Here is a 24,053-nt window from a genome sequence, read left to right as displayed (position 1 = left end):
AGGTGAAAAATGTGCTTTCCTGCAGCAAGAAGGGAGATCTTTCCCAGATGAGAATTTTCAAGCATATAGAGAAAGCAAGAGTTACTTTTATTTTATTTATAAATAAGTAAATTAAAACTACTTTTTATGATACCAAGCAACTTTCCAAACACTAGCTTTTGCAGTATTAGTCCCAAGTTGCTGCCACTATGTACTTTTGCAAGGTGGCACAGAGACCTCCTGCAGCAGCTGATAAGATACAGACAGGCAAAGGGCAAGACACACAAGCTGGAACACTGTTTCTCTGTATTGGGAATAATTTGCAGGGTGTGGTTAGCAGGGACTGATAACCTACTGAGGCACCGGATGACCAAGGAATGACCTACTATGTACCACGCTGGAGGGAACATGCTATAGGATTAACAGCAAGGCCAGAGATAACATCAAGATTTCAGCAGTATGGTAAATCTCGGGGAAAAATGCATGGAAAGAATGGGAAATTTGCATGCCCCTGACCTAGATGCTGCGACTTACAGATGCTTCTGAACAGAAAAGGAGAGGGTATGACTAAGTCAAACAGAAGGCCCTTCAGAGATGCAGCATCGCCAGCTGAGAAGCTGTGAGCACAAGGCAGAGTCAGAGCTGGGTTCGACCACTGCCTTCTCCTGCCTCGGCCTCCAGAACGCATACTGTTCTGACAACCCATCTGAATTTGAGAAACACAATAACCAGGCTGACCAGTTAGCTCAACTTGCCAGCATAGGTTTAGGGTGTGAGCACAAAGGAAATCTATTTTTAGCCAAGTGGGTCCACAAAACCGTTATTCATGTACCAGCGCAGAGAATGCAGCTTAGACTTGTCTCAGGAAGCGATAGTGCAAGCGACTAGGCAAGGAGAGATCTGCGGAATAATACAACACGCATGGAAAGTGTGAATGATGAACCAGTATGTGCAATGTGAGAAAGGGAAGTTTGGAGAAGCCTGGCAAGTATAACGGATCAGCTTTCTTCTCTCCAGCAACACTGGCAGGTGCTGTGTTCTCACTGTGGCAAAGGTAGCAATGGGTTGCTAGAAATCTTTCTCCTTGGAATGAAAATGTAGGCAGTGCCTACAGACGGAACAAACAAATGTATTTGTTTGCATGATGGAATGCAGCCTTGGTTAGGTTCGGGTCGCAGCAGTCATTTCAAAACTACAGCTGTCCAAGAATGAGGGAAACATTGTGGAGCAAAGCAGGTGTATTGTATTCCCTCTAATCCCCAGGCATCTGAAAGGTGGAATGGTACAGTGGCTTATTTGAAACTGCACTCAAGGAAACTGGAATCTCACCTCTGTGAAGCTGAGAGGGAGCTAGGTAATAGAAAGGTAGGAACCTGTCATAGCAGCCCTGCAGAAAACCATATATCCCAAGTTCAGCTTGGTGACTAAGTAGCAGCCAGCCCTGGGGACATAAGAATCGAGAAACAAGTTCACGTCTATCTTCCTACAGCAACTGGAATACCTAAGGAAGGAGTCCTTATCACTTGAGGACCAGGAATTAGGCAATGGTGGCCTTTGGAAAAGTGACAATGAAATTAAGTATGTGCTGATACTTATGATAAATAATCTTTTTTTACTTCCCCATGCCACTTACAGTCATGTCTGGTTGGCACTAACACTGATGGTGCACACCAAAACTTCAACTGGTCAGAGAAGTGCAGAGTGTCTCTGCTTGAACACACATGTAAGAAAGAGCATCAGCCAGCAAGGACGGGAGACGCACCATGAGATGGTCTGAGAGACTTGCAGAGGGAGAGACTGCAGAGGGGACTTGTGGCTGGAGATGTGATCTGGGCAAGAGAGATTCCATGTACATGTCCCTAAGCAGTTGTGAGCCACCCACATCAGGGCAGGGACACCGCTGTGGGACTGCAGCTGTGGGGCACCCACGGCAGGGCAGGGCCAGGTCTGAGGGACTATAAGTGACCTCAGTGGGGCAGGAATACCGAGAAGCTAAAAAAAAAAAAAAAAAGCAGAGGAAAATCAGCAAGGAGCAGCAGCAGCAGAAAGAAACCACTAGGCATTTGACCTTCCTGATCTGCACATCACCTCGCCAAAGGACTAGGGGATGGGCTGAGCACAACCAGCAGCAAAAAACAGGGAAGCCAAGATGGGGCAGGTAAGGGTGTTTGGATTAAGCCAAAAGTAAGAAACTGGGAGGATGTTAGGGGTTTGATTGATTGCTTTCTTTCTCTCAATTCCCAAATCTATGATTAGAAGTTTGTGTTAACTGATAATAAGTTAATTTAAGTAAAAATTCCCCGAGTTGAGACTGTTCTGCTCATAATATTTTCTCAAAACACATTCATTAGACTCTAAAGAGTAGGTTCCCATGCCAGAGCACAGAAAAGCAGTTTGGCTAAAAGAAAGAAACTTGCCCCTGGCAAGGTGATTTTAACTGATGAATATTGCTATTATTACTGCATTTCAGTAACACAGCCATCACCCAATGAAATACAAGTTGCTTGCAGTGAGGGGTTCAAGACAGCAAGAGTTAAAGCAGAGTCCTTTCTCAAGCACAGGCGACCCCATCACATGCACCAGAGTAACATCAGGAAAATATTGAAATTGGTCTTGGCTGGATGGCAGAAGGCTGAGTCATGCTTAACTCTCGCCAAGTTAAATGACCGTAACTACGGAAAGCTTAAGAATTGTTGCAGTGATGTCATTTTGATGTAGCAGTGCAGTGGCCATTTTATATAAATAACCAACACATAAAAAACGCTCTTACCGATTTCAAATTAGAAGAAACTGATGAAGAAACATATGCTACAGTTTTCAAGTTCACACTGTCATACATGCACACTAGCATTGCTACTAAAATGAATTGCTCAGCTGAAAGTTGTGTGGGGTTTTATGGTTTTTGTTTGTTCGTTTTTTAAATGGGATTTAAAAGTCAAACAACTCGAGAGCCCACCAAGCAGAGACCAGTCTCCATGAGTTCCTGCACCACAACTCTGCCCCAGCTGAAAGCTCCACCTACTGAATTAGAGAGTCATTTCACCATCTTCCACCCAACTAGTCATTTTTCTCAACACTGACTTGCCTCTACAAGAAGTCAAGAGTTTCCTTCTCTTTGCTCACAGCTCTGTAATTACAGCGGTCTTACGAATAAGGGTTCTCCACTTGTAAATCACTTTAGGCTACTGATCTTACAACATAGATATCCCAGCTTCCAGTGTGCATTTTACTCGCTGGTATTTACTACCACAACTGTTTCCTGTGGCAACAGTGTTTCAAAGAACAAGTTCTACTTAGTTCTTACAAAGGATACTTAAAGCATACATTCCAGAGTCCAAACTCAAGACCCTCAGCAAGCAGTTTTTCATGCCTTGATCTTTCTACAGTAGATAAAGGAAACTTTTGAGCCTTGTGTCTGTGTGCAGCAGTTTTCTGCTGCTCATAATGCATGATTTCTTATAATTGTCCTGCCACTCTCTTAATATAAATTATACAGATTTCCTGCCTAATACTTTTTGTTGTTGTTGTTGTTATTGTTGTTGTTGTTTTAAAAAAAAGCAGATGCCTAAAATTAGATGCTGGCCTAACCGGGTGGTTTTGCAGCTGCAAGCTGGTTGAGCTGGTCTCACACCTCCCAACCAGGCAAAGAAAGAAGGTCCTGCCCTCCTCCCCTGCCCCATCTCACTTGCACTCTACGATTCTCAGCCCTGCCACTCCCTCTTGCTGGCTCTGACACCCATCAGAGCAAACTCAGTGCACCAGATTAGTCACTTGCTGACTTATCAAGCTGAATCATCTCAGCACAGGCCCTGATGGGCACCAGATCAAACACGGGAGGAGAGAAATGGAAAGATCCCACTCTTCCGCAGAGGAAAACTGTTAGACTGCCTAAAGAAACTGATGATATAAAATCTCACACGCGACCTTCCTCTGGACCCAGCCCCAATGATATCTAAATTCCAGCTTTGCCTGACATGCAGAGCTCATACTTTGCAAATGAGACAACACTTGAATAGCAGTTTTGAGGTTAAAACTGCAAGCTCTTTTTCTAAGCAAGCTCAAATACCAAAGTTTGCCCTTGCTTAATAATACATTCAAATCCTCATGATATGTTGAATACTGTTTTAACACTAACAGCTTTCACATGTCTAAAATGCATGATCCCACATGAAGTTCTTAGTCCTGAGGCACATACTCATCTGCTTGAATTGTGAAAGCAAGCCATGCCAGAGAAACCAGACACCTCCAAACTGTCACACAACAGCCAAATTGCTTGTAAGGTAAGATCCTTAACTCTGTATAGCAGTTCTGCAAATTCAGACTACAGGGTGCTTACTAACAGTGAAATTTTAATTTTCGAAACTATGTATTTCAGGTTTTGCCTTTATTTTAATTTAAGATTGCACCACCACAAATCTGACATTCCCCTGGAGGGCCCCACCCTCCCCAGGCTGACATTCTCAACAGTTCTCAAATTCTTATACATTTTGTTTAAGCAAAACATGTCCAAACTAATTATAACCTTTCTAATTGGTTCATATTATTGGCATTAACCAGTACCCAGATAAATTAACCAGCTTTTAAAGAGCAATCTGTTTAAAAAAAAGTAGCATCATTTTCCTCAGAATTTGAAACAAAACCCTTGAAGGCAGTTTTTGTGCACCTTCCCTCTAGTGATGCAGAAACTGGACAGACACTCTTCACCTCCAAACTTTCTGGCATAAAGTTTAGAAAGACTATTAGATCTTGCTGTCCATGACCATGAGGAACACTTGCAGAGGTACAGGTAATGGAGCAAATTTTTCACATAAGTCATAAGATGATATCTCGGTGTTATCAGTCTGAAACATCTGTCAGTTTTAATTGTAGTTACTGTAAATTGTACTATTTTTCCAAGAGCTCAGCTTTGCTAACCTAGCAGTTAAGACAACAATAAGGCCACGGTAGAAGAATTGAATTAAACGAGGCTTAATGTCAGACTGGGCTCATCTGGCATCCTGCACACAGTATCTACAGCTTCCAGTCAAAGCTAGGAGAGGATATTATTGCATTTTTTCTTGTCACTTACAGTGAAAAGATAGATATTTAAGTTTTGAAGTGTTACTTTTACAAAGCACCTGAAAGAAAATACCTAGGCTTAGCATCAGGTATGCTTATTAACATAGTAAAAAAAAAAAAAAAAAAAAAGAATTTTCTTAGAAATAAGTCATATAAATGGGGAATTACAGTTTGCACTGCATATTCTAGTTTAGGAGTCTTCCTCCTGAAAAAAGCTTGATATTGGGAACTTTGCTACTTATCTCCCCCGCCCAAACTTTCTCCTTATACCACATACCAACGTGCTCTTACATACACATTGTTTAGATCAAGGCTCAAGAAAATCGTCCCTGGCACATACTGAAGCCGTAAGAAGCTTCTCCGAAAATACAGTGGTGTGTTTTAGCCTGCAGTCTTGCCATAGTGATTTTTCTTTTTCTTTTAAAGGCTGTTGTGTGACCAGACTTCCTGGTGAGCAACTATCTGTTGCCCTGGAATTGCCGTAACTCCGCGTTCTTTCCTAAAATGGAAGCCGAGCTCCAGCAGAGCTCCCCACCGCCCCGAAACCCCTCCGAGCCTCTTCCAGGGATTCCCCTCCCGTGTACCCAAGGGCCCTACTGGGGCGAGTAGCACGTATTCACCCCAGAGATTCCAAACAGGACAGGCTTTCCAGCGCGGGAGGTGGGCAGAAAGCTCAGCAATATTTTTCCTGTCAGTTAAATGGAAAAACAACCAAAACACCAAATAAATAATTAAAAAAAAAGGGGGGGCTGGAGGGAGAGAGCGCCGCTTCCCTGCCCGGGACAGACACGGGCAGCCGGCGCTTGGGGACCCGCCCGGTTCCCTCCCGGGCTCCTCTCGCCCTCGGGGCCGCTTCCCCGATCCCCCCTCCCGCCTCCGTGCCCCGCAGCAGCACTGAGCCCCCCGCCCCGGGGACGGAGGGCAGGGGAATTGTCCCTCCCCAAGCCCGGCGGGGTAGCGAGGCTCCGCCGCAGGACCGCTCCCCGCCGCCCGCCCCCTCCTCACCTCTGGCAGGGATCAGGACGGCGAGAAGCACCACCGCGGGAAGGAGCCTCCAGCGCCGCATGGCTGCCCGCACCACACACACGCCGCCCGCTCCCTGACAGCCGCTTTCGGCAGCCGCTCCCGCCTGGCCGGAGGGCAGCACAGCACCGCGCCGCGCCCCGGGGCTGGGTGCGCCGCGCCGAACACGCCCCGGCCCCGCGCTGTCAGTTGGGGCGCTGTCGGCCCGCCGCCGGGGGGAAGGAGGGCGAGGCCCGCCCGGCCCGGCCCGCCGGGGACACTCCTCCCGGTGCGGGGCAGAGCCGTCCTGCCCGCCGCGGCCTCTCCTCGGGCCGTTACCCGCCGTTGCCACCGCACCTCGGGAAGGGCAGGCCGTGGCGGAGCCCCGTTCCCCGGCGGGCTGGGGGCGTCGCGCTGTGGGTTTCCCGTGGGGGCCGAAGGGAGTTGGCCTGGCTCTGGGGAGCTGAAGAAGGAGCAGGGCTGCGGGACTTGCAAGCTGATGCTGCTCAGCCCTGACCACGCCTGTGTAAAAAAGAAAAGGGGGCACCGGACCAAAGAGCCCCGTTTTCTGGATGGAATGAGCTCCAGAGCTTGAACACCAGCCACAGGTTTCAATAGCAGAGGCGCACACTCCTGCACCACTGCCCTCTCTTCACCCAGGCCCTCTCTTTTCCTGCTTTTCCTGGAGAAAAGTTACCCAACACTAAACACACCAGGAAACCTAATAATCTTGACCATAACAAACTTGCTTTTTCTTCAGTTGGACAGAAAATCCGTAAAAAAGCTTTGAATCTTGTATTTGCAAGTGATGCTACACCAGGCCCATGGCTGAAGGCTACAAATGTAAAACTCGTGCACAGTAAGGTGCTGAGTTTTCTTAACTAATTCTGCAGGTGTGGAAAGATGGATTGTTAAAGATCTTGTTTTCTTATAAGTCCTTTTCCAATGGCCGTTTTGCATCCAGTATCGGATGCTGTGATTTGAGGGCCAGTCCGTTCTCCAGGTGCTGTTCTAGCACCCTGAACCACTGCTGCTGCAGGTTGAGGTCAATGCAGTTGTGCTGAGCGCTGCTCAGAGCCATGTATGACAAAAATGCCTCTCCCAAATGCTGTTTCCACTTGCCATTGACTGGATAATCACAGAATCATAGAATGTTTGGGATTGGAAGGGACCTCGAAAGATCATCTAGTCCAGTCCCCCTGCCAGAACAGGGACACCTAGATGAGGCTACGCAGGAATGTGTCCAGGCAGGTTTTGAATGTCTCCAGAGAAGAAGACTCCACAACCTTCCTGGGCAGCCTGTTCCAATGCTTCGTCACCTTCACCGTGAAGAAGTTTCTTCTCATATTTAAGTGGAACCTCCTGTATTCCAGTTTATACCCATTGCCCTTTGTCTTATCATTGGTTGTCACCAAGAAGACCCTGGCTCCCTCCTCATGACACTCACCCTTTATATATTTATAAACATTAATGAGGTCACCCCTCAGTCTCCTCTTCTCCAAGCTAAAGAGATTCAGCTCCTTCAGCCTTTCAATAATAATAATAATATCTACAGGGTGTTTAAAAAAGATGGACCCAATTTGAAATCACCATATCTCTGCAACCACAAACCACCCATGAAAGAGACTCTTACCACTTGAAAGGACGGGGCACAGAGTTTCAAATGATTACTGCTAGATGCCTCTTCCAACACACAAACAGCCCCTAGCTTCAGTCATTTGCAAGATGGTGACCCTGGACCCTTGGGTCCATCTCCATCTTTTTGAGACATCTTGTAGTTCGGTGATGTGCAGCATGTGATTTAGAAGGTAAATGGAGATGTGCAGCTGACTTAAATTCACTGGCTGTAGGCCTAAACTTCCCCCAGAGAGGTCTATGCCTCTTTTCTAGCATTTGTGGGACCATGCCAGCTAGAAAAATGCAAAGTCACAGAGTTTGTGAATTACTGTCACCAGTTCATAAATTGATGGTAATGTTTCTTCGTCCTTGCCAGTGCCTAGTCAAGTAATTTTTAGATTTAACCTGAGGTAATAAAGAGCTTAACTGTAGTAATAAATGTACACATAATTAATCTTTAAATTATGCTGTATTTTAAATTAAGGATAAGCTTTTCCCTTAAAATATCTGAGTATTGCAGCAGTAGTACTGGAAAGTCTATTGAAGACTGTAAGCAGGAGGGCCAGAGCAGCTAGAGGTGTTTTTTTCCAGTCATTAACTTTTATGGAGTTGTGCTTGTTTTGGTTGGGATAGAGTTAATTTTCTCCATGGTAGCTTTTTTGTGGCTATGGTTTGGATTTGTGCTGGCAATACTGTCGATAACACAGGGATGTTTTAATTATTGCTGAGTAGTGCTTACAGAGTCAAGGCCTTTTCTGCTTGTCACACTAGCGCACTAGCACGGAGGCTGGGGGTGCACAAATGTTGGGAGGAGACACAGCCGGGACAGCTGACCCCAGTTGTCTAGAGGGATATTCCACACCATATGATGTCACACTCAGCATATAAAGCTGTAGGAAGAAGGAGGAAGGGGGAATGTTTGGAGGGATGGTGTTTGTCTTCCCAAGTAACTGTTACGTGTGATGGACCCAGCTCTCCTGGAGATGGCTGAACACCTGCCTGCCCATGGGAAGTGGTTAATGAATCCCTTCTTTTGCTTTACTTGCACACATGGCTTTTGCTTTACTTATTAAACTGTCTTTATCTCAATCCATGTGTTTTCTCATTTTTATCCTTCCAGTTCTCTCCCCTATCCCACCAGGGGGGAGTGAATGAGCACCTGATGGGTGCTTAGTTGCCAGCTGGGGTTAAACCATGACAGGAGACAACATTTGATCTTTGTAAGCAGCTTCCTTGTTTTCTGAACTCCAAGCCTAGAAGGTAGATTGAATTGTGTAACCCATCAGTATGGGTCTGGTTATTAATGCTATGTGCACAACACAGGAAATTATTAATGTTGCTCAAAGGATGTTCTTTAACAGTGTTTGTTTATAGCTGTTGTTAAGCATCATCTAAGAAGTTGATCTCTTGACAAAAAGAACAAGAATGAATATTCTTCAGAGTACTGCACATTTCTCTATTTAATCACACCATATCAAACCACGTTTGTTGTTGTTGTTTTTTTTCCTTTCGTTTCCTTCCAGGATTGCAGAACTAACAGTGAAAGACTAGTTATTTCACTGGAATTACCATGTCAGATCAGGGCCCTGTAACTTCCTGTTTCCAAAATCAGTCTCTGTCAAAGTAACTGTCTTCAGATGAGGTAAAAGCAACCTCCTGTTCGAAAAGATGTGAGATAACTGCACTTTGCACAAGAGATGGTGATTTCCAGTTGGTTCAGTCCTTGAGGCAGGGGTACAGTTTGCTGGCACCAGCCACTTTATGGCTAAAAAATTTTCCAGATTTATTAATATCAGTGGGTTTTGTGGTTTTGTTTGTTTTGGTCTTGTTTTCTTTTGTTTTGTGTTTGTTTGCCTGCTTTATTTTTTTTTCAGTCTTACTAACCTTTTGATCTGAAGATTTCTCTGACATCTTGTGAAAATGAGTTTCATTGTGGTTACCAGCTCTTCTATGTGTGGAACTCTGATTAGAAAAAAAACACCAGGCTTTGTCATTTCACATGTAAAGCCAACTCATCTGTAAAAATAAAAGTAATTTAGTACTGGGGCTGGTTATCTGATTGTGTGAGTAATATGCATAATCAGAGACCCACCTCTTCCAGTAGCACCTATCTTCGCCCCACTCATCCTGCAATGGTTGTCCTAGCAGGTCTTTCTGTCTGTGTCCTGCCCATAGGCTCTACGGGGAAGCCTCTGCAAACAGTTGAGGCATTTGCCTGATCTGAAGATGCCTTGGAAAGAGGCAAGGTTACCTTAAGACTTAATTCTAAAGAACAGGATCTTTAAATGACATGCAGCCTCTATGGTTTGGCTGGAAGAAAAATGTGACTTATATAGCAACACAATGAAGGCTGGAAATTGCAAACCTAGGTGAAACTGTTCAAACTTGAACAAACTCAGTGAGGTGATCAGCTAAATAGCTGCTTTTGCGGCTGTCTCTGAGCTATGAAGATAAATGCTCTTCTGCGTTTCCTCTAATTCCTCTTCTGAAGTAAGATCCTTGTAGCTTTTTTCCTGCATCAACATAACTCTTTTTTCCCTTTCACCTATGATCTTTCAACCTTGCCAGAAACAGCATAGCTCTCCAGATGTTCAAAGAAGTAAAGGAAACGCAAACAGATTTTTATTTGCTAAACGCAAAGTCTTCATGGAGCAGGTAAAACCTTACTGCTCTGTTCCCCAAGGACACATTTTGGAAGAAGAGGGACACAGCAACTGACAGTAGATGGTGAAGCAGATGGACATAGACAGCACTGGGGAAAAAAGAAAGGAGGTGGGCAGTATTAGCAGTGGTAAAAAGCTGCTCTTTGATGCACACATGTGTTTGGTTACTGTTACGAAGTTGGTATGAGTACAAAAATAACCCCGGAAATTACACTGCCTTTTTTGCTTTTACTGTTCACCAGAATTTGGCAATAGTGTGCGATGATTCTTTTTATTTCAGGTGCAGTTTCTGACGCCAAGAATACTCACATGTAAGGAACATATTTGAATGTATTGATGTTGTGGCCATGGCCTCATCTAAGTATTGGAAGACTATTTGTCAGAAGCTTCTCTTATTTTTTTTAATAATTTGGAAATGAAAATGAAAGGCAGGGTTTCAGTGCTGGTTTCTGTCATGGCATCTGTGAAAGCATGGGTTCTGATCTTCATGTTTCTTCTCGCTGTGAGGATATAAAGCTTTGCTTTAATCTTTGTTTTTTAAATAAAAATCAAATGTGTGAAACCTTATTTTCTCTCAATGTTTTCATACTTGATCCGTGAGAAGAAGAGGATAGTTCCACCAGCAAAGCTTCCTGTAAATAAGCATAATACTATTTTGGCAGCACACTGAAGTTTTAAGGCCACAAGCAAACTGATATAGTATAGTCAATCAATAAAATGGTGATTTTTTTTTGTTTAAAGGATGAAATATAAAGCATGTAGTACAAACATAGTTAACACAGATTTGATCTTTTGTTAAGGATTATAAAAACTGCACCAGGTTTGGTTGGTTTTTTGTTTGCAGGCTCCCCTGTTGTGGGCTATTTACTGATGCTCTCTGCTTTCCAGGGCAGAAGAGACATTAAGACACTGCAGCCTAAGGGTTTCTTCCCAAGGAAACAAATAAGATTCCTCTACAAACAGCTTGTTCAGTCCCCAAGATTGTTTCAGAAAGAAGTTTCTGAGGTGGTTGTATAGATCCTGAACAATCTCTTCAAAGGCCAATTACTTGGTCTTAGTCAGTCTCAGCTTTTCCTTTTGTAATTGCCTTCTCTCGGTTGGTACCACTTCTTCCCTTCCAGTAGCAGCAATTACTGCAGGATGCCTACATGACGTAGAGCACCAGCCCGGATAGTGGGGCATCAAGGTCTATGGTAACTGAGAGCCCATCTTCTTCAAAGGTCATTCCATTTCTACTATGATAGAGATTTTTCCTACTCTAACTATCAGCTGGCTATTGTTTCCTTTTCAAATTCACTCCAGATAGCTTTATACTTCCTTTTTTTTTTTATTCTTTTTATTGTCCAGTAACATCTGTACACAAATTGATTACACTTCCTGTAGACTATCCAAGACCTTTCTACGTCTAAAGTCTACTGTGTTTTTTTGTAAGAGTTCATAAAGAGAAATATGATCTTATATATAATTTTTCTGCACACTAATCTACATTTGAAGAAACATTAGGTAAAAGCTATTTAAAAAGTAGCTGTATCTTATATGACATGGATCCCATTTGAAATGTATTTCCATAATAGAACATGCAGTTTCTTGATCAACAAAACAATTTTTTTTTAACATTATTCTGTTTTATCAGAAACAGAGGGATGTTTTATTTCCTGCATAACCCCTTTCAAGTAAAGACAGCCTGCAACAACCCCTAACATATTCTTCCTCAGTTATATGGAACTTCTGCTATGCTTTTATGCACACATCAGTAGGATACAGGAAGGCTGTCAATTAGACTTGTGGTAGTGATTTCTGTGTCCACCTCTGTTACGTAGCATGGGTTATGTGACTGCTCAGTTTCATAAATACATTGAGGGTGTAGCTGGATTCTTGAAAGAGGGCAGCAGATCTGACAAACATGGCAAGAATTTAGCAGCCATTTGTGAAGGCATTTTGTTCATAATGATTTTTGTGTACACATGCTAGATGCATCACATCAGGGCAAAATTTGAGCTGCACTGACAAAACAAAACCGTCTCTGTTTTTCTCATCTAGATCTCCATATAAGAATCCTTCACGACGATGCTATGGAAAATGCCATTGGCAACTTCAGCCATCTACATACAGGTATAAGCCATTTTAGTCGTGTGTTGCACAATAAAAGCTGCAGCTGCTCCAGTGTGCTACAAAGAGCACTGTTGTTGCACTTGGCATTAAAAGGGTCTACAGGGAAGATAAGGAAGGACTCTTTATCAGGGAGTGCAGTGATAGGATGACACGTAGTCTAGTGGAACGTGATCTAGTGGAATGTGTCCCTGCCCATGGTAGGGAGGTTGGAACTAGATGTTCTTTAAGGTCACTTCCAACCCAAACCATTCTGTGATTCTATGATTAAAATTTTTAAATGAATGCTTCAGGCCCAGGCATAGTTTGAAAGACGGTGGCCTCTATGTTTGTGTAGCCTGGCAATGGAGTCAGTGACCCAAAGAAGTTCAAGTCACTAAGTCAGGTGAGGGTATGGAAAGATGGTGCCTGTGCACCAGGACCATTCTCAAAAAGTCAGAGCCATATAAATGAATGCAAAATAACAGTAGCAGAAAATTTGCAACGCTTTGAATACGAGGAATACCCAGAATCAATCTTCTTTCACACTCAGCAGAACTAAAAGCATTGCTGGTCATGCATGGTCTTTGAAACAAAAAATCCAAATAGGTAAATGCCTCCCTAATGGGTGGGTACTTAAAAAGGTGGGTAGGAAGCCATTGTTCTTATTTCCCTTTGGAAACTTTCTAATTCTTCTTAAAATAATAGTTTCCAGCATTAGAGTGGATTTCCTGCTTTACAATCTTTCTTGCAGTTTATATCATCATCTGTTTAGGAGCAGATGACAGTCTGGGTATTTGTGCTCAGTGATGCCGATTAGCCAGCTCACGAGGCTCCCTCCTTGGCCCACAGAGCTGTTTTTAGATCATGACACAGAATTGCGTGGCTGTCCTCATGGATTCTGCTGGTGAACAAAGTTATTTCCTGAGCGTGGTTCCCAAAAGATGACTGTTTGAATCCTTTCCCTTGCAGCTGTGGTGGAGAGAAGGGTGGAATGGTTGGGAGGCTGAGATACTGGCCTGAGTTGGAAAAAAACCCAAAAGCTGAGGAATTGCCAATTTGTTGTCATGGTCCAGCTGAGAAGAAACCAAAAGCAGTTTAAATTATTCCATGGTTCCATTTACAGTGAGTGCTACTATATTTCACAAATTAATCAGTTGATTCATACTTGAACTTTTTTTTTTTTTTGAAACTGGTCATTTAAAGTCAGTAAGTCAATCGAAGGGCAGGAGTAACATTGGGGGTGGGTTCCACACTAGAGAGGGAAACAGGTTTTCCTCCAATTCTCTATTAATTTGTTTCCTTTCCTCTTCTGCCCTTTTGCCTTCACAGGAAAAAAACAAACAAACAAACAAACAAACCAAAAACAAAACAAAACAAAACAAACACAAACCCACACACAAACAAAAAAAAAACCCAAACCAAACCAAACAAACAAAAAAAACCCCAAAACACATATAAAAGAAAGGCATACGGTAAGCCTAAATCAAGTTCTGTTTTATTATTTCCTTAAAGGACTTCTTATGAATAAAAAGTTACTTATTTATATGTGACTTTGTTGCTAATGCTGGGATTGGGGGTGCAGATCTGCACTGTAATGCTGAGCAAGAACATTCAGGATGTTGGATTCTTCTAATATTTTCCTCTTATTATCTAAAGAAAAAAATAAAGAAGTGCAGCTTATTGAAGTACATTTATAAGGTTCTTGATTATCTAATATTTTTACTGCGTTACAAAATTTAGGAAAAAAAAAAAAGAAAAATACAAGGAGAAATGGTATGTGCATGAAATACAAACCACGCGGCTGGAACACCCACTTTTCCTGTCTGTGCAGTTTGGGAAAAGTCATTAAATCAAACAATACGGCATTTTCCATTTAAGCGCACAAAATTTGAGTTCATAAAACAAGCTAGCATAACCATACCTGCCTTGGGAACACTAGCTATGAATAACTTCTCCACAGAATTTAAGAAATACAGAAAGCAAGTGTCGCTTGAAAAAAAGTAGCTTATGCATTTGTCGTTCCCACATCCATTTTTCTGACTCATTTATTTTTACATTGCTGTTTTCCTAAGTGCCCAGAGTAGTATCAGAAAGCTTAAACAAATGAAAGCAAATTCTTCTGCCTTTTTTTGGCAGGGGCAAAGCAGGGAACTGGAGAGAGGTCTCACTGATCCTGATAGGGCTGGATTTTTACATATAGGGCTGGATTTTTACATATAGGGCTTGTTATTATCAGATTCAAAATCTCAAAGCTATTACTGCTTGCCTTTCCTATCATTGCTTCACCTTCTTTCCCCATATACTGTTCCATTTTGGTGTCTTGTCTCCTTCTGCATCTGGGTTATTGTAAATCCCTTGCTGTCTCCTGAGAGCTCTAGACAGGAGCCAGCAAAGGAATTTGCCCTGCCCTTAGTTCCAGGCACCCCCAGCTATGTCTGGTACTGTGGAATCAGAGAGGAGACCACGTTGAGATAAGACTCATGTGGAGACTGTTCCCCCACACCCTTGTAATGTGACATCTGAAGCTTTATGCTCACCAAGATATAAAAGAAGCTTAAACTACATAGTGATATCAGATGTGGAGGAGGGATCAGAAGCATGAATGTGTGTATCAATGAGGTCTTGCATTGGTACTGACTATGCTGTATGCCATTTCTTGGGCAAGACCAGGCCAAACCTTAATGACTTAGAAGGTTTGTTACGCTTCAGTCTGCACTTTCTTGAGTGCAGTGACAAACTTCAGTGTTGTAAAAACAGCTAAGAACGTGGAACATATCATGTTCATCATATTGTATCTCAGTAGAGAGGTAAAGTCTGTCCAGGGCATTTTTACCACAATTATGTATTTTACTATAGACTGTCCACAGTTCCAGTCAACATCTGCTGATCTATATGCCAGGGGCAATATTTTAAAATGTACAAAACACTACAGAAATGTGCAATTTATTTCTTCCTGCTCATTAGCAAGAACTAATTGTGTGTACATTTCTGTTTTGAGTGACAAATATATACTTGCCACCTCAGTCCACTCTCTTCAGGTGCCTCCTGCTAGCTTGGGTCCCTGTGGGACACTACTGTGTAATGGGACACTAGGGACAGCTGTGGCCTCTGGTTTAGAAGAACTTTAGCAGAAAAGTAGAGAAACGTGCACTTAGTTTCTCTCTGTGAATATTCTGTTAGGGAGTGTGGCTACGGGGAATGAGCTGTCCTTTAATTAAAGTAGCCAAATCCTACAAAGTGCCACTGCCTTTTATATTAGAGTACAGAATGCACAAAAGGATTTTTGGTTTGTGTAAAAGTTCGAAAGAGGATTTTCCACATTTTGAGCAAAGATAATGATTGTGTAGTGATATGCACAGGGAGACTAGCAGTTTGAGATTCTTGTTTCTACTTCTGGTTTGTGATCTTGAAAATTTCAGACTCCTCTATTTCTTTCCATAGCTCTACAAGTGAACTGACACCCTTAAAATGATAAAAATTTAGCTCTGTTTTTCTTAACAAGCTAAAGTGTTTGGGGTACCATCCTTGGATGCAGCCAATGCTGATGCAGTGGATAACTTGAGCAGACCACAGGTGGCATAAAAGTTGCATGATTTCTGTCTTCCTGGATACAGAACCAGGAAGGCTATGTCTCAGCCTTTGCAGCTGAAGTCAGCACAGCTGAAAGCATGATAAAAACTTTCTTGCAACATCCTCGCAGAGGCTGTGCATTGAGCAGGAGCGTGCAGCACACTGAGCCTCAGCTGTGTCATATTCCAGTGCTGGGGGAACTGGGTGGCACAAAATGGACATCACTGGAAAAAACAGATGTTTACAATATGTTGTTTCTCTGACATAGCAACAACAGCCCTTTGATCTCCAGAAGTTTAACTTCAAAAGTGCAAAAGTGACGTCAAGTCTACCGCACCTTCCACCAGCCACTCTCTACGATGCCTTCCTCACCCACTTCCTCTCCCGTGCCTCTGAAGACAGCACTGAGAAGAAGCAGGTAGAAGAAACTCTTCCTCACTGTCTTAAGCACAGCTGGAAATGTTTTGAAACACCTTCAGACCCACAGTATTTTTCTCTGCTGCATTAACTCTTCTCACCAGCCTTAGCTTTCACATCCTAAAGCTGGCTAATGAGAAGGAAAATTGAGCTTTGCTTATCTATTTGTCTTATGGTAATGAATTTTCTGCTTCAAAAGTAATGCTGGTCAGGAGAGGATGCACGAGGAGTGTGAAGCACTGGACAAACATGCATCGGACCTGACAAGTTCTGTTCTGGCCCAGTGCTTTTGCAGTGCACTTTTTAAACTTGACACAATGGGGTTTAAAGAAAACATCAGCTCAGCACACCAGTTCTACTGTTTTATTATCCTTGCTTGGCAACAGCTAAATGTCTTGTTTGTGCTGTTCTGGCACATGCCTTTTCATCTGTATTTACAAATAATAATTTATATAACTTCTTTTAACATTTTATACAACTCTTGCAGATTATTGCATGACTTAAAGTATGTATTTGTTTAGAAAATTAATGGCATTGAAACCTTTTGCCATTTAGCACATTCGTAGTTCCTGTGGGTTTCCAGGTATGTTTAATTACCAGAGTAAACCGCAGTATACTCCCCAGCTATCAGCATTTCTTCGTGAGTCACTTGTATAATGATATAAAGGATTTTTCAGGTATAAAAAGTGAAACTTACACACACAACTAATTTGAGAGAGATATATATAGTCAGTTATTCAGCTAATACCACTTGAGACCTGAACACAAGAAGTTCAAGTTTACATCCTTGTTCAAGTTTTCTAGTTTACCTTATGGAAAAGTAAAAATCAGCACTTGATCACTCAGTCAAATTCTCAGGCATCTGGCTTGTAGACCCTTGATTTACTCAGCAACATTAATTTTGGGTCGAGGTTTTTAAGAGCTCAGAAACATTCCTTAATAGAGAATGGAGAGAGGAAGAAAATAATTAATTATGTATCCTCACAAGTGCATTCTTTCGGAAGCTGAAGAAAGACTTAATTTTTGCAAGGAGCAACAGACACATTTCTGTGTGGCTGTGTGTACATTACTGATTGTGCCATTGCATCTCTTTTCAAGGAAAAAAATCATTCATTTGTGTTGCCATCCTCGTGTGATATTTGGGGAATGTCTCATAAATGCTTGCTCTTGCTAGAGAAGTCAGGAGGAGTAGCAGTGAGCTGAAATCTGATCTCCAAACTGTGGAGGAGAGGTTGCTTTTCCATTGGAAGGTGCTTTCTCCTAACAAAAACCCAGTCAGCATACTTACTTCCCAACTGCCACCACTGTACTGATGATCCAACAAGCAAACATTAAATGCTAGATTTAGTCACTTTCTTTGTTAACATACAACCTTTTTAGCCTATGTTTTAAAAAAAAAAAAAACAAGCAACCAAAGGCCTGATCAGTTACTTGCATGTCTTTGCAATGACTGAGAAAGAGGAACAGGATCTGCAGCAGGCACAGTGCATGAGCAATAGGATCTCTGGGAAGCTGTAATGCAGGGACTACCCAAACACAACTCTGTTGCTCACGTTAAGGGATTTCCTGTTCGAGATTTTCAGCTGATTTCAGCTGTAGCAATATGTGGTAAAGGAAATCACAGTCTCTTGGTCAGGGCATATGAGCTGTGCCAGAGAGAACATACACACAGGTTGAAACTTTTTACAAAGCGCATTCTCCAGCCTCAGATAAAGGAAACCTTCAGCAAAACACACAGAACAAAGATGCCTATGACTCATGAAACAGATTAATAAGGTTTTACTAGCCTGCCCAGTTTGAGTTGAGCATAAAGGATAAAGGATGTCTCAGACCATCCCTGGTGAATTAAGTGAATGCTGGAATCAGCTGTGGTTATGCTTGCATATTTGGAAGCTGATTTCTGTTGGAATTTATCATATCTGTTGTTTTTCTTCATAAAATCTTTTTCAGTGCAGCCAATTGCTGTGGGCCAAAAAGAAGGCATGCACACACACAAAAGCCGTGGGTTGTATTTTAATAGGGATCCCTACTGCTTATCATTGCTGTTTTATGTAATTGTCTGGAAAAGGTCAGCATAGTTTGTACTGTGAACAACTGAAGCTGAAAATTTTGACTTTTTTTTTTTTTGTTATTGCACTGGACTTGTCATCTTCTGACTAAATGCAGTATGAAAAAGCAACTTAGAAAAATATGAGGCAATTCCAGCTGCAGGCTATTGCACCTTTGTTCATAAACTGCTGTGAATCTTACTAACAAAACTAGTCCCAAATAACAGTTGGTTACAAAATGTTTGATTTAAAGACAAAAAATATTCAGATTTTTAGCTCTAAGACCAGTCCCATAGGGCTTGGTTTGTTTCTTTATCTCTCTCATAAACACTATGCTAGAATAGCTATAATTTTGATTTTGCTTTCTCTAGCACATATGCAAACAGTCATCTTCACCATGACTTTTTATGTTGATTAAATTTCCCTAATTACTTCTACGGGCTTAGCATAGAATTTAAAGTATTTGCTTTGCTTTTAACATTGTGCAGTTGTTCAAAGCAGCTGGCTGGCTGCTTAAATATATCTCAGAGTAGGACAGGGCTGAGGGAGGGTTCCTGATATTGGCTGAGTGAAGTTTGCCTCTGCTGTCATGAGGAAGAACAGGAAGAAAAAAATCAGTGCCGCCTTTTCTTTGAATTAAAGTGCACATTGGAAGAAAGCTCTAAAAGAGATTTGGTCATGGCACTTGGTCCTTTGAGGGACTGGGGAAGGAAGCCAGCCCTCATGTTGGATTAAGAAGATATGCTGACATCCTCACCTGCAAAGCCAAGCTGAGTTTTTGTTTTCTTTAGGAACAGGGACCCAGAAGCGTCCACTGGCACTGGAGCTGTGTTATGGAGCTGCAGTCTGAGGAAACTTAGAGCAATGGCAGCAGGACCAAAACTGACACCAGTCCAGAAGGTGGCAGTGACAGAGGGGGTCACCCTTAAGGTTTTTCAGCACTTGTCTCACTTGCTCTTTAATATATACTAGAGATAGTACAAGGACTTTTCTTCCAGTGTTCCTGGAAAAAAAAAAAGCAGTATTAATGTCTCAATTTCAGATTACATTGTCACCACTCAAAAGTACATCTTTGTTAGTCCTGCTGTCTGTGTTTGGGAAAGCAGAGATGTACAGAGTTAAGTGCAACAGAAACATAGCTGAATTGTTATGAAAACATGCACTTCTTGAAGAGCAGTGGGAGCAACTCCTTAAACCTGTTTTACTTATAGAAGTTTCTTCTCAAGCAGATGAAAAAAATTCCATCAGCAGTCTCCCAAGCTGTGTTTCTACCATGGGAATCTGAGAGATTCCCACCTCTTGGCTTCAGATATACCACTTAGCACCATCCCAGTATGGTCATCGAAGTCAGGTGAAGACCCAGATATACACCTGTCCTGGAAAGTTAGGCATGGGAGGGAGTTGCAGCATTTTTCAGGAGGTCCCATAATCGTGGTGACTGGGAACCAAGACATGCTCTAGTCCTGTGTGGATTATGTCCATGGACTATAGTCGCAGATGCTCAAAAACTGAAGGCATGGTTATTTTGTAAAGACTCCACCTACACAAGTAAGGAGAAAATACTACCCAGAAGAGTTGTTTTATGATTGCAGAGGCAGCCATAAAGAATGCTTTTTGACACACCTGATGTTGCTTTCATAAAATATTCAAAGAAGCATATGAATAGTAAGCTGTCACCAAAGCAAGAAACGACACTGTCAGTGAAAGGAGACATATGCCAGATTTACTCATAGCAGCAGAAGCTGCAAGACGGTTGTCTCATCAGAACTGATCTGGAAGTGAAGTCTTTGTTTCAGTATGTTCTATGTATTTGTTTGGGGTTTTCTTCCTATTTGTAGTCTTGTTTTGCCCCAAATTGGATACAATAAAATAGGTTAATTATTCATATTTGAATTGTGTTTCATAACGAGTATGGCTTTCTGGGAACAGGACACCTGTGTGTACATTAATTTCCCTTAGAGAATAACAAGCCTATAAATAGGGCAGGTGATCGTACTTACCCTTTATCTCCTCTGAGGTTTGCCTTACAATTATCACATATTTGCATGCATGTGGCTACAGCGGTGCAAAGGCCGGAAAAAAGTCTGTAACACCACCTGCTGCACTTGTGAAGAGGAATATCCTTCAGCAGATGTTAGTCAGGACCCTTGTAGATAACACGGATTTATTAGAGATACTCATGCACCTGAGAGAGATGCCGCTTCTCTCATCAAAGCAAAAACACACAGAAAAGCACAGAAATCTAAAAATTTAGTTTTGGCAGGAAAGTGCAAGCCAGTGTTTGTCTGAGCAGGGAACTTTCATTGGGAAAAGGAGAAAAAAAGAGAGCCCTTGACTGGGTGCAGTTATGGCAAGAAGATTGGCTCCTGTGGCCCTTCAATGCCAGGGACAGTCATGCGCTGAAATACAAAGGGTTCCTGCATGGTGGGTCCTGTTCCTGACATCTTTGTGTTGCCTCCTGAGCTTTTCTGCTTGTTCTGAACCAGTTTCTGTCCCAGCAGAAAAGCCAGAAGGAAATAAAGCACAGAATTTAATTCTCTGTATGTATAAGGGAGCAGGGCTGGATTCTGCATAAGAAATAGGGAGGATCTGAAATCAGTCATGACACAAAGCGGCTTTTGTGTGATATAACCAGCACATCTGCGACTGCTAAGACAGCGCTTCAGCTGTCTTAAAACTGCCTGCTGGGGACCAAATGCTGACTTTTGTCAAAAGACCAAATGCTAAATAAGAAAAATCAACATGTCAGAAAAAATACCCTCTGGAAATGAGGGTATGGCAAGATAAAATACCAGAAAGAGGCAGTCTTGTCTAAGTCAAAGTGGAAGTAATGCAAGGGTGTGAGTGGCAAGTGTTAGTCATCGGTATTTCGGTGCTCCTGCTGCACGCCCCGGCAGATGCCGGCTGTGTGCTTGGGCCAGAGGCAGCTGTGTTGGGCAGGCGCTGGGCAGTGCACAGCCCCCAGCCGCAGCTGTGGAGGGGCTTGAACTTTCTGGGCAAACAAACACTGAACTTTCTTCCGAAGAGTTTCGCTTGGGAGTAGAGCAACTTTGGAGTATGTGTCATCCCGGCAGTGTGGAGGAGCTAACTTCTCATATGTTTTCTGCATGCTCTGGATTTGGTAGAAGACTTCGGACCAAAGCCTCAAAACCTCAGTTAAGAGTGAACATTCCTGGAGTCCTAGCTGATACTGACTAAATGTCTGTTGAATGACACAATGCCAAGCATAACAGTTTATATGATATATTTTATATATATATTTACATTATTATAGATGTTATAAATATCTCAAGGGTGGATGTCAAGAGGATGGGTCCAGACTCTTTTCAGTGGTGCCCAACAAAGGGCAATGGGCACAGACTGAAGCATAGGAGGTTCCATCTAAACATGAGGAGAAACTTCTTTACTTTGAGGGTGCCAGAGCCCTGGAACAGGCTACCCAGAGAGGTTGTGGAGTCTCCTTCTCTGGAGACATTCAAAACCTGCCTGGATGCATTCCTGTGCAATCTACTCTAGGTGAACCTGCTTTAGCAGGTGGGCTGGACTAGATGATCTCCAGAAGTGCCTTCCAGCGCCAACCATTCTGTGATTCTGTGATATTATGCCATTGGAAGGAGATTTGCTGCTTTATGCCACCGTGAGACTTTAATTTTGTATCAGTTTAAGTCTCTGAGAGGTTTTTAACTAGCAGAAACCTGGAGTGCTACACTGGTTGACTGGATTCTCACTTGTCAGTTCTGAGAACAGCTGCTAATCTTTTCCTGGGTTATGATTTATGTATTAATAGAGGCCAAAAAAGACCAGGTAACTAGAATTCATGTACTATCCATTTAAGACTGTACACTCAGTGAAGTCCAAATAAATAAGTCTTGCCAGGTTGAAGGTACTCTTTCTTTCCCTGCTGCAGTATTTGTGTATGACAAAGCTCAAGCTTCTATAGCCCCTGCAGTTTGTAAAGCATCTTGACCATTTAAGTCCCTAGCCTTGCTGCAAGTAGCCCCTCTGTGAGGAGTGCTGAAGACAAGTGTAGCGGCAGTGGAGATGCTTTCTATTTCTGTTCTTCCTAGACATCATCCAGATAATAAAATCCATTTATCGTCACCTGATAGTGTGGACAAATCAGTCCTCTCCTCCTCTCCTCTCCTCTCCTCTCCTCTCCTCTCCTCTCCTCTCCTCTCCTCTCCTCTCCTCTCCTCTCCTCTCCTCTCCTCTCCTCTCCTCTCCTCTCCTCTCCTCTCCTCTCCTCTCCTCTCCTCTCCTCTCTTTTCCCCTTCTTCTTATTTTTTTCCATCATATAATGGGTTTAGAAGGAAATAATAAACATCTCTGTCCCAATGTGGGCTTGCCACTGAAGGAAGGGGATCTGTTGCTCAATGGACTCTCAGTTGTATGATACAGCCTTTCTTCTCTCAAACTGCAGGTGGGCTAGTTTTCTGTTTCCAGGATAAGCATGCAGCACACTGGGCAGAATAGAAAAATACTGCTCTTAGATAGTAGGTTATTAAGTAATAGCCTGGCTTCTTGGTGGTGCTAGCAAGCAATAGCAGCCCATTTCCACTGCAGTTCATCAGATCTTCTTTCAGTTCGTGGAAAATCATATTTAAACCTTATTGCTGGGCCTCCAGCTCTTCCATGCATGCATAGCTTTCTGGTAGTTTGATATTGTTGAGGCTAGTGAAACACATTACCAAAAATATATTTTGAAGAAACAATGACAGACAAGATTTTGGCAGATTTTCAGTATGAACAGCGCTGACTCCAAGCTTTTCTAGTCCCCTCCTCAAGATGATGTTCTTAAAATGTGATTCAAGGAAATGGAGTCCTAAACATGGGTTTATATAAGTCTCTATCTTTATCTGGTCCTAATCCATAAAATCCTGAAATATTTATCTGTTACAGTTGTACAAATCATAGCAAATCTAAGTCAAACATCCTGGGACCTGTTGCTGTTTTCACCTCATGTCAGTGTTATTAAGGAAAAAGCTAAGAGAATAGTTACACCAAATGAGAAGTTTAAAAAGTCACAGAGAATAAGCATGCCCATCTGTCTTTCGTTAGTGCGCTATGACTCACACAGATGGAGATCATCCGATTTCCTTCCTGTCCTGGAAAAGAGGTTTTCACAGTTAGAATGTAGTCACCTTGGTTTAGACTTAATTTTTGTTTCTGTGCAGGAAATTCATTCTAGAGAAAATAACATGGATGTGAGCTTCTATTTACTTAAGGAAGAAAGCAGAGTATTCTTCTACATTTTACGTTTTTTTCTGTAGGTTGCTCCCGTACTGCTTCCAAAATCATTCAGGAGTACTAAGATAGCATGATGCCTACTGTTCCTCATAGTCTGTGTCTTCAATGCCTGAAGGTAGGATGGATGAGAAGCACATTTCCAGGCCTTATAACAAAACTTCCCACAAAACACTCGTGGGTATAAGAAGTAGAAGGGATAGAGAAGGGGTATGTTGGTAGGCTTGGAGCTTTTAGCCTCGTGGGAAGGTCAGGGGATATGTTCCTGCTGTTTGGCCTGTTTCTGTGTTTTGCATGAAGTAGTCACTATGTAAAATGCAGAATGTCTCCTGGGGCCAGTGTTTACGCCTCTTCATGGAGCTGG

The 24,053-nt window shown here is 42.5% G+C and overlaps 1 protein-coding gene across 1 annotated transcript in view; it reads right to left on the bottom strand.

The window, feature by feature from the left end:
- The window catches only part of LOC308045034 (uncharacterized protein), a gene marked incomplete at its 5' end in the record, with an annotated part of 67,488 nt that overhangs the window by 24,278 nt on the left and 19,157 nt on the right, over positions 1-24,053 (bottom strand). The window contains one exon of the mRNA XM_080352054.1: positions 6,043-6,561. Coding sequence (XP_080208180.1) covers positions 6,043-6,561 — 519 coding nt within the window. The remainder of the gene's footprint in view (positions 1-6,042; positions 6,562-24,053) is intronic.

The sequence above is a fragment of the Nesoenas mayeri genome (genome assembly GCF_963082525.1).
Source record: "Nesoenas mayeri genome assembly, chromosome: 1".
Classification (NCBI taxonomy): Eukaryota; Metazoa; Chordata; class Aves; order Columbiformes; family Columbidae; genus Nesoenas; species Nesoenas mayeri.
Note: the sequence above shows the minus strand (reverse complement) of the source record. Positions and strands in the feature narration are given on the sequence as shown.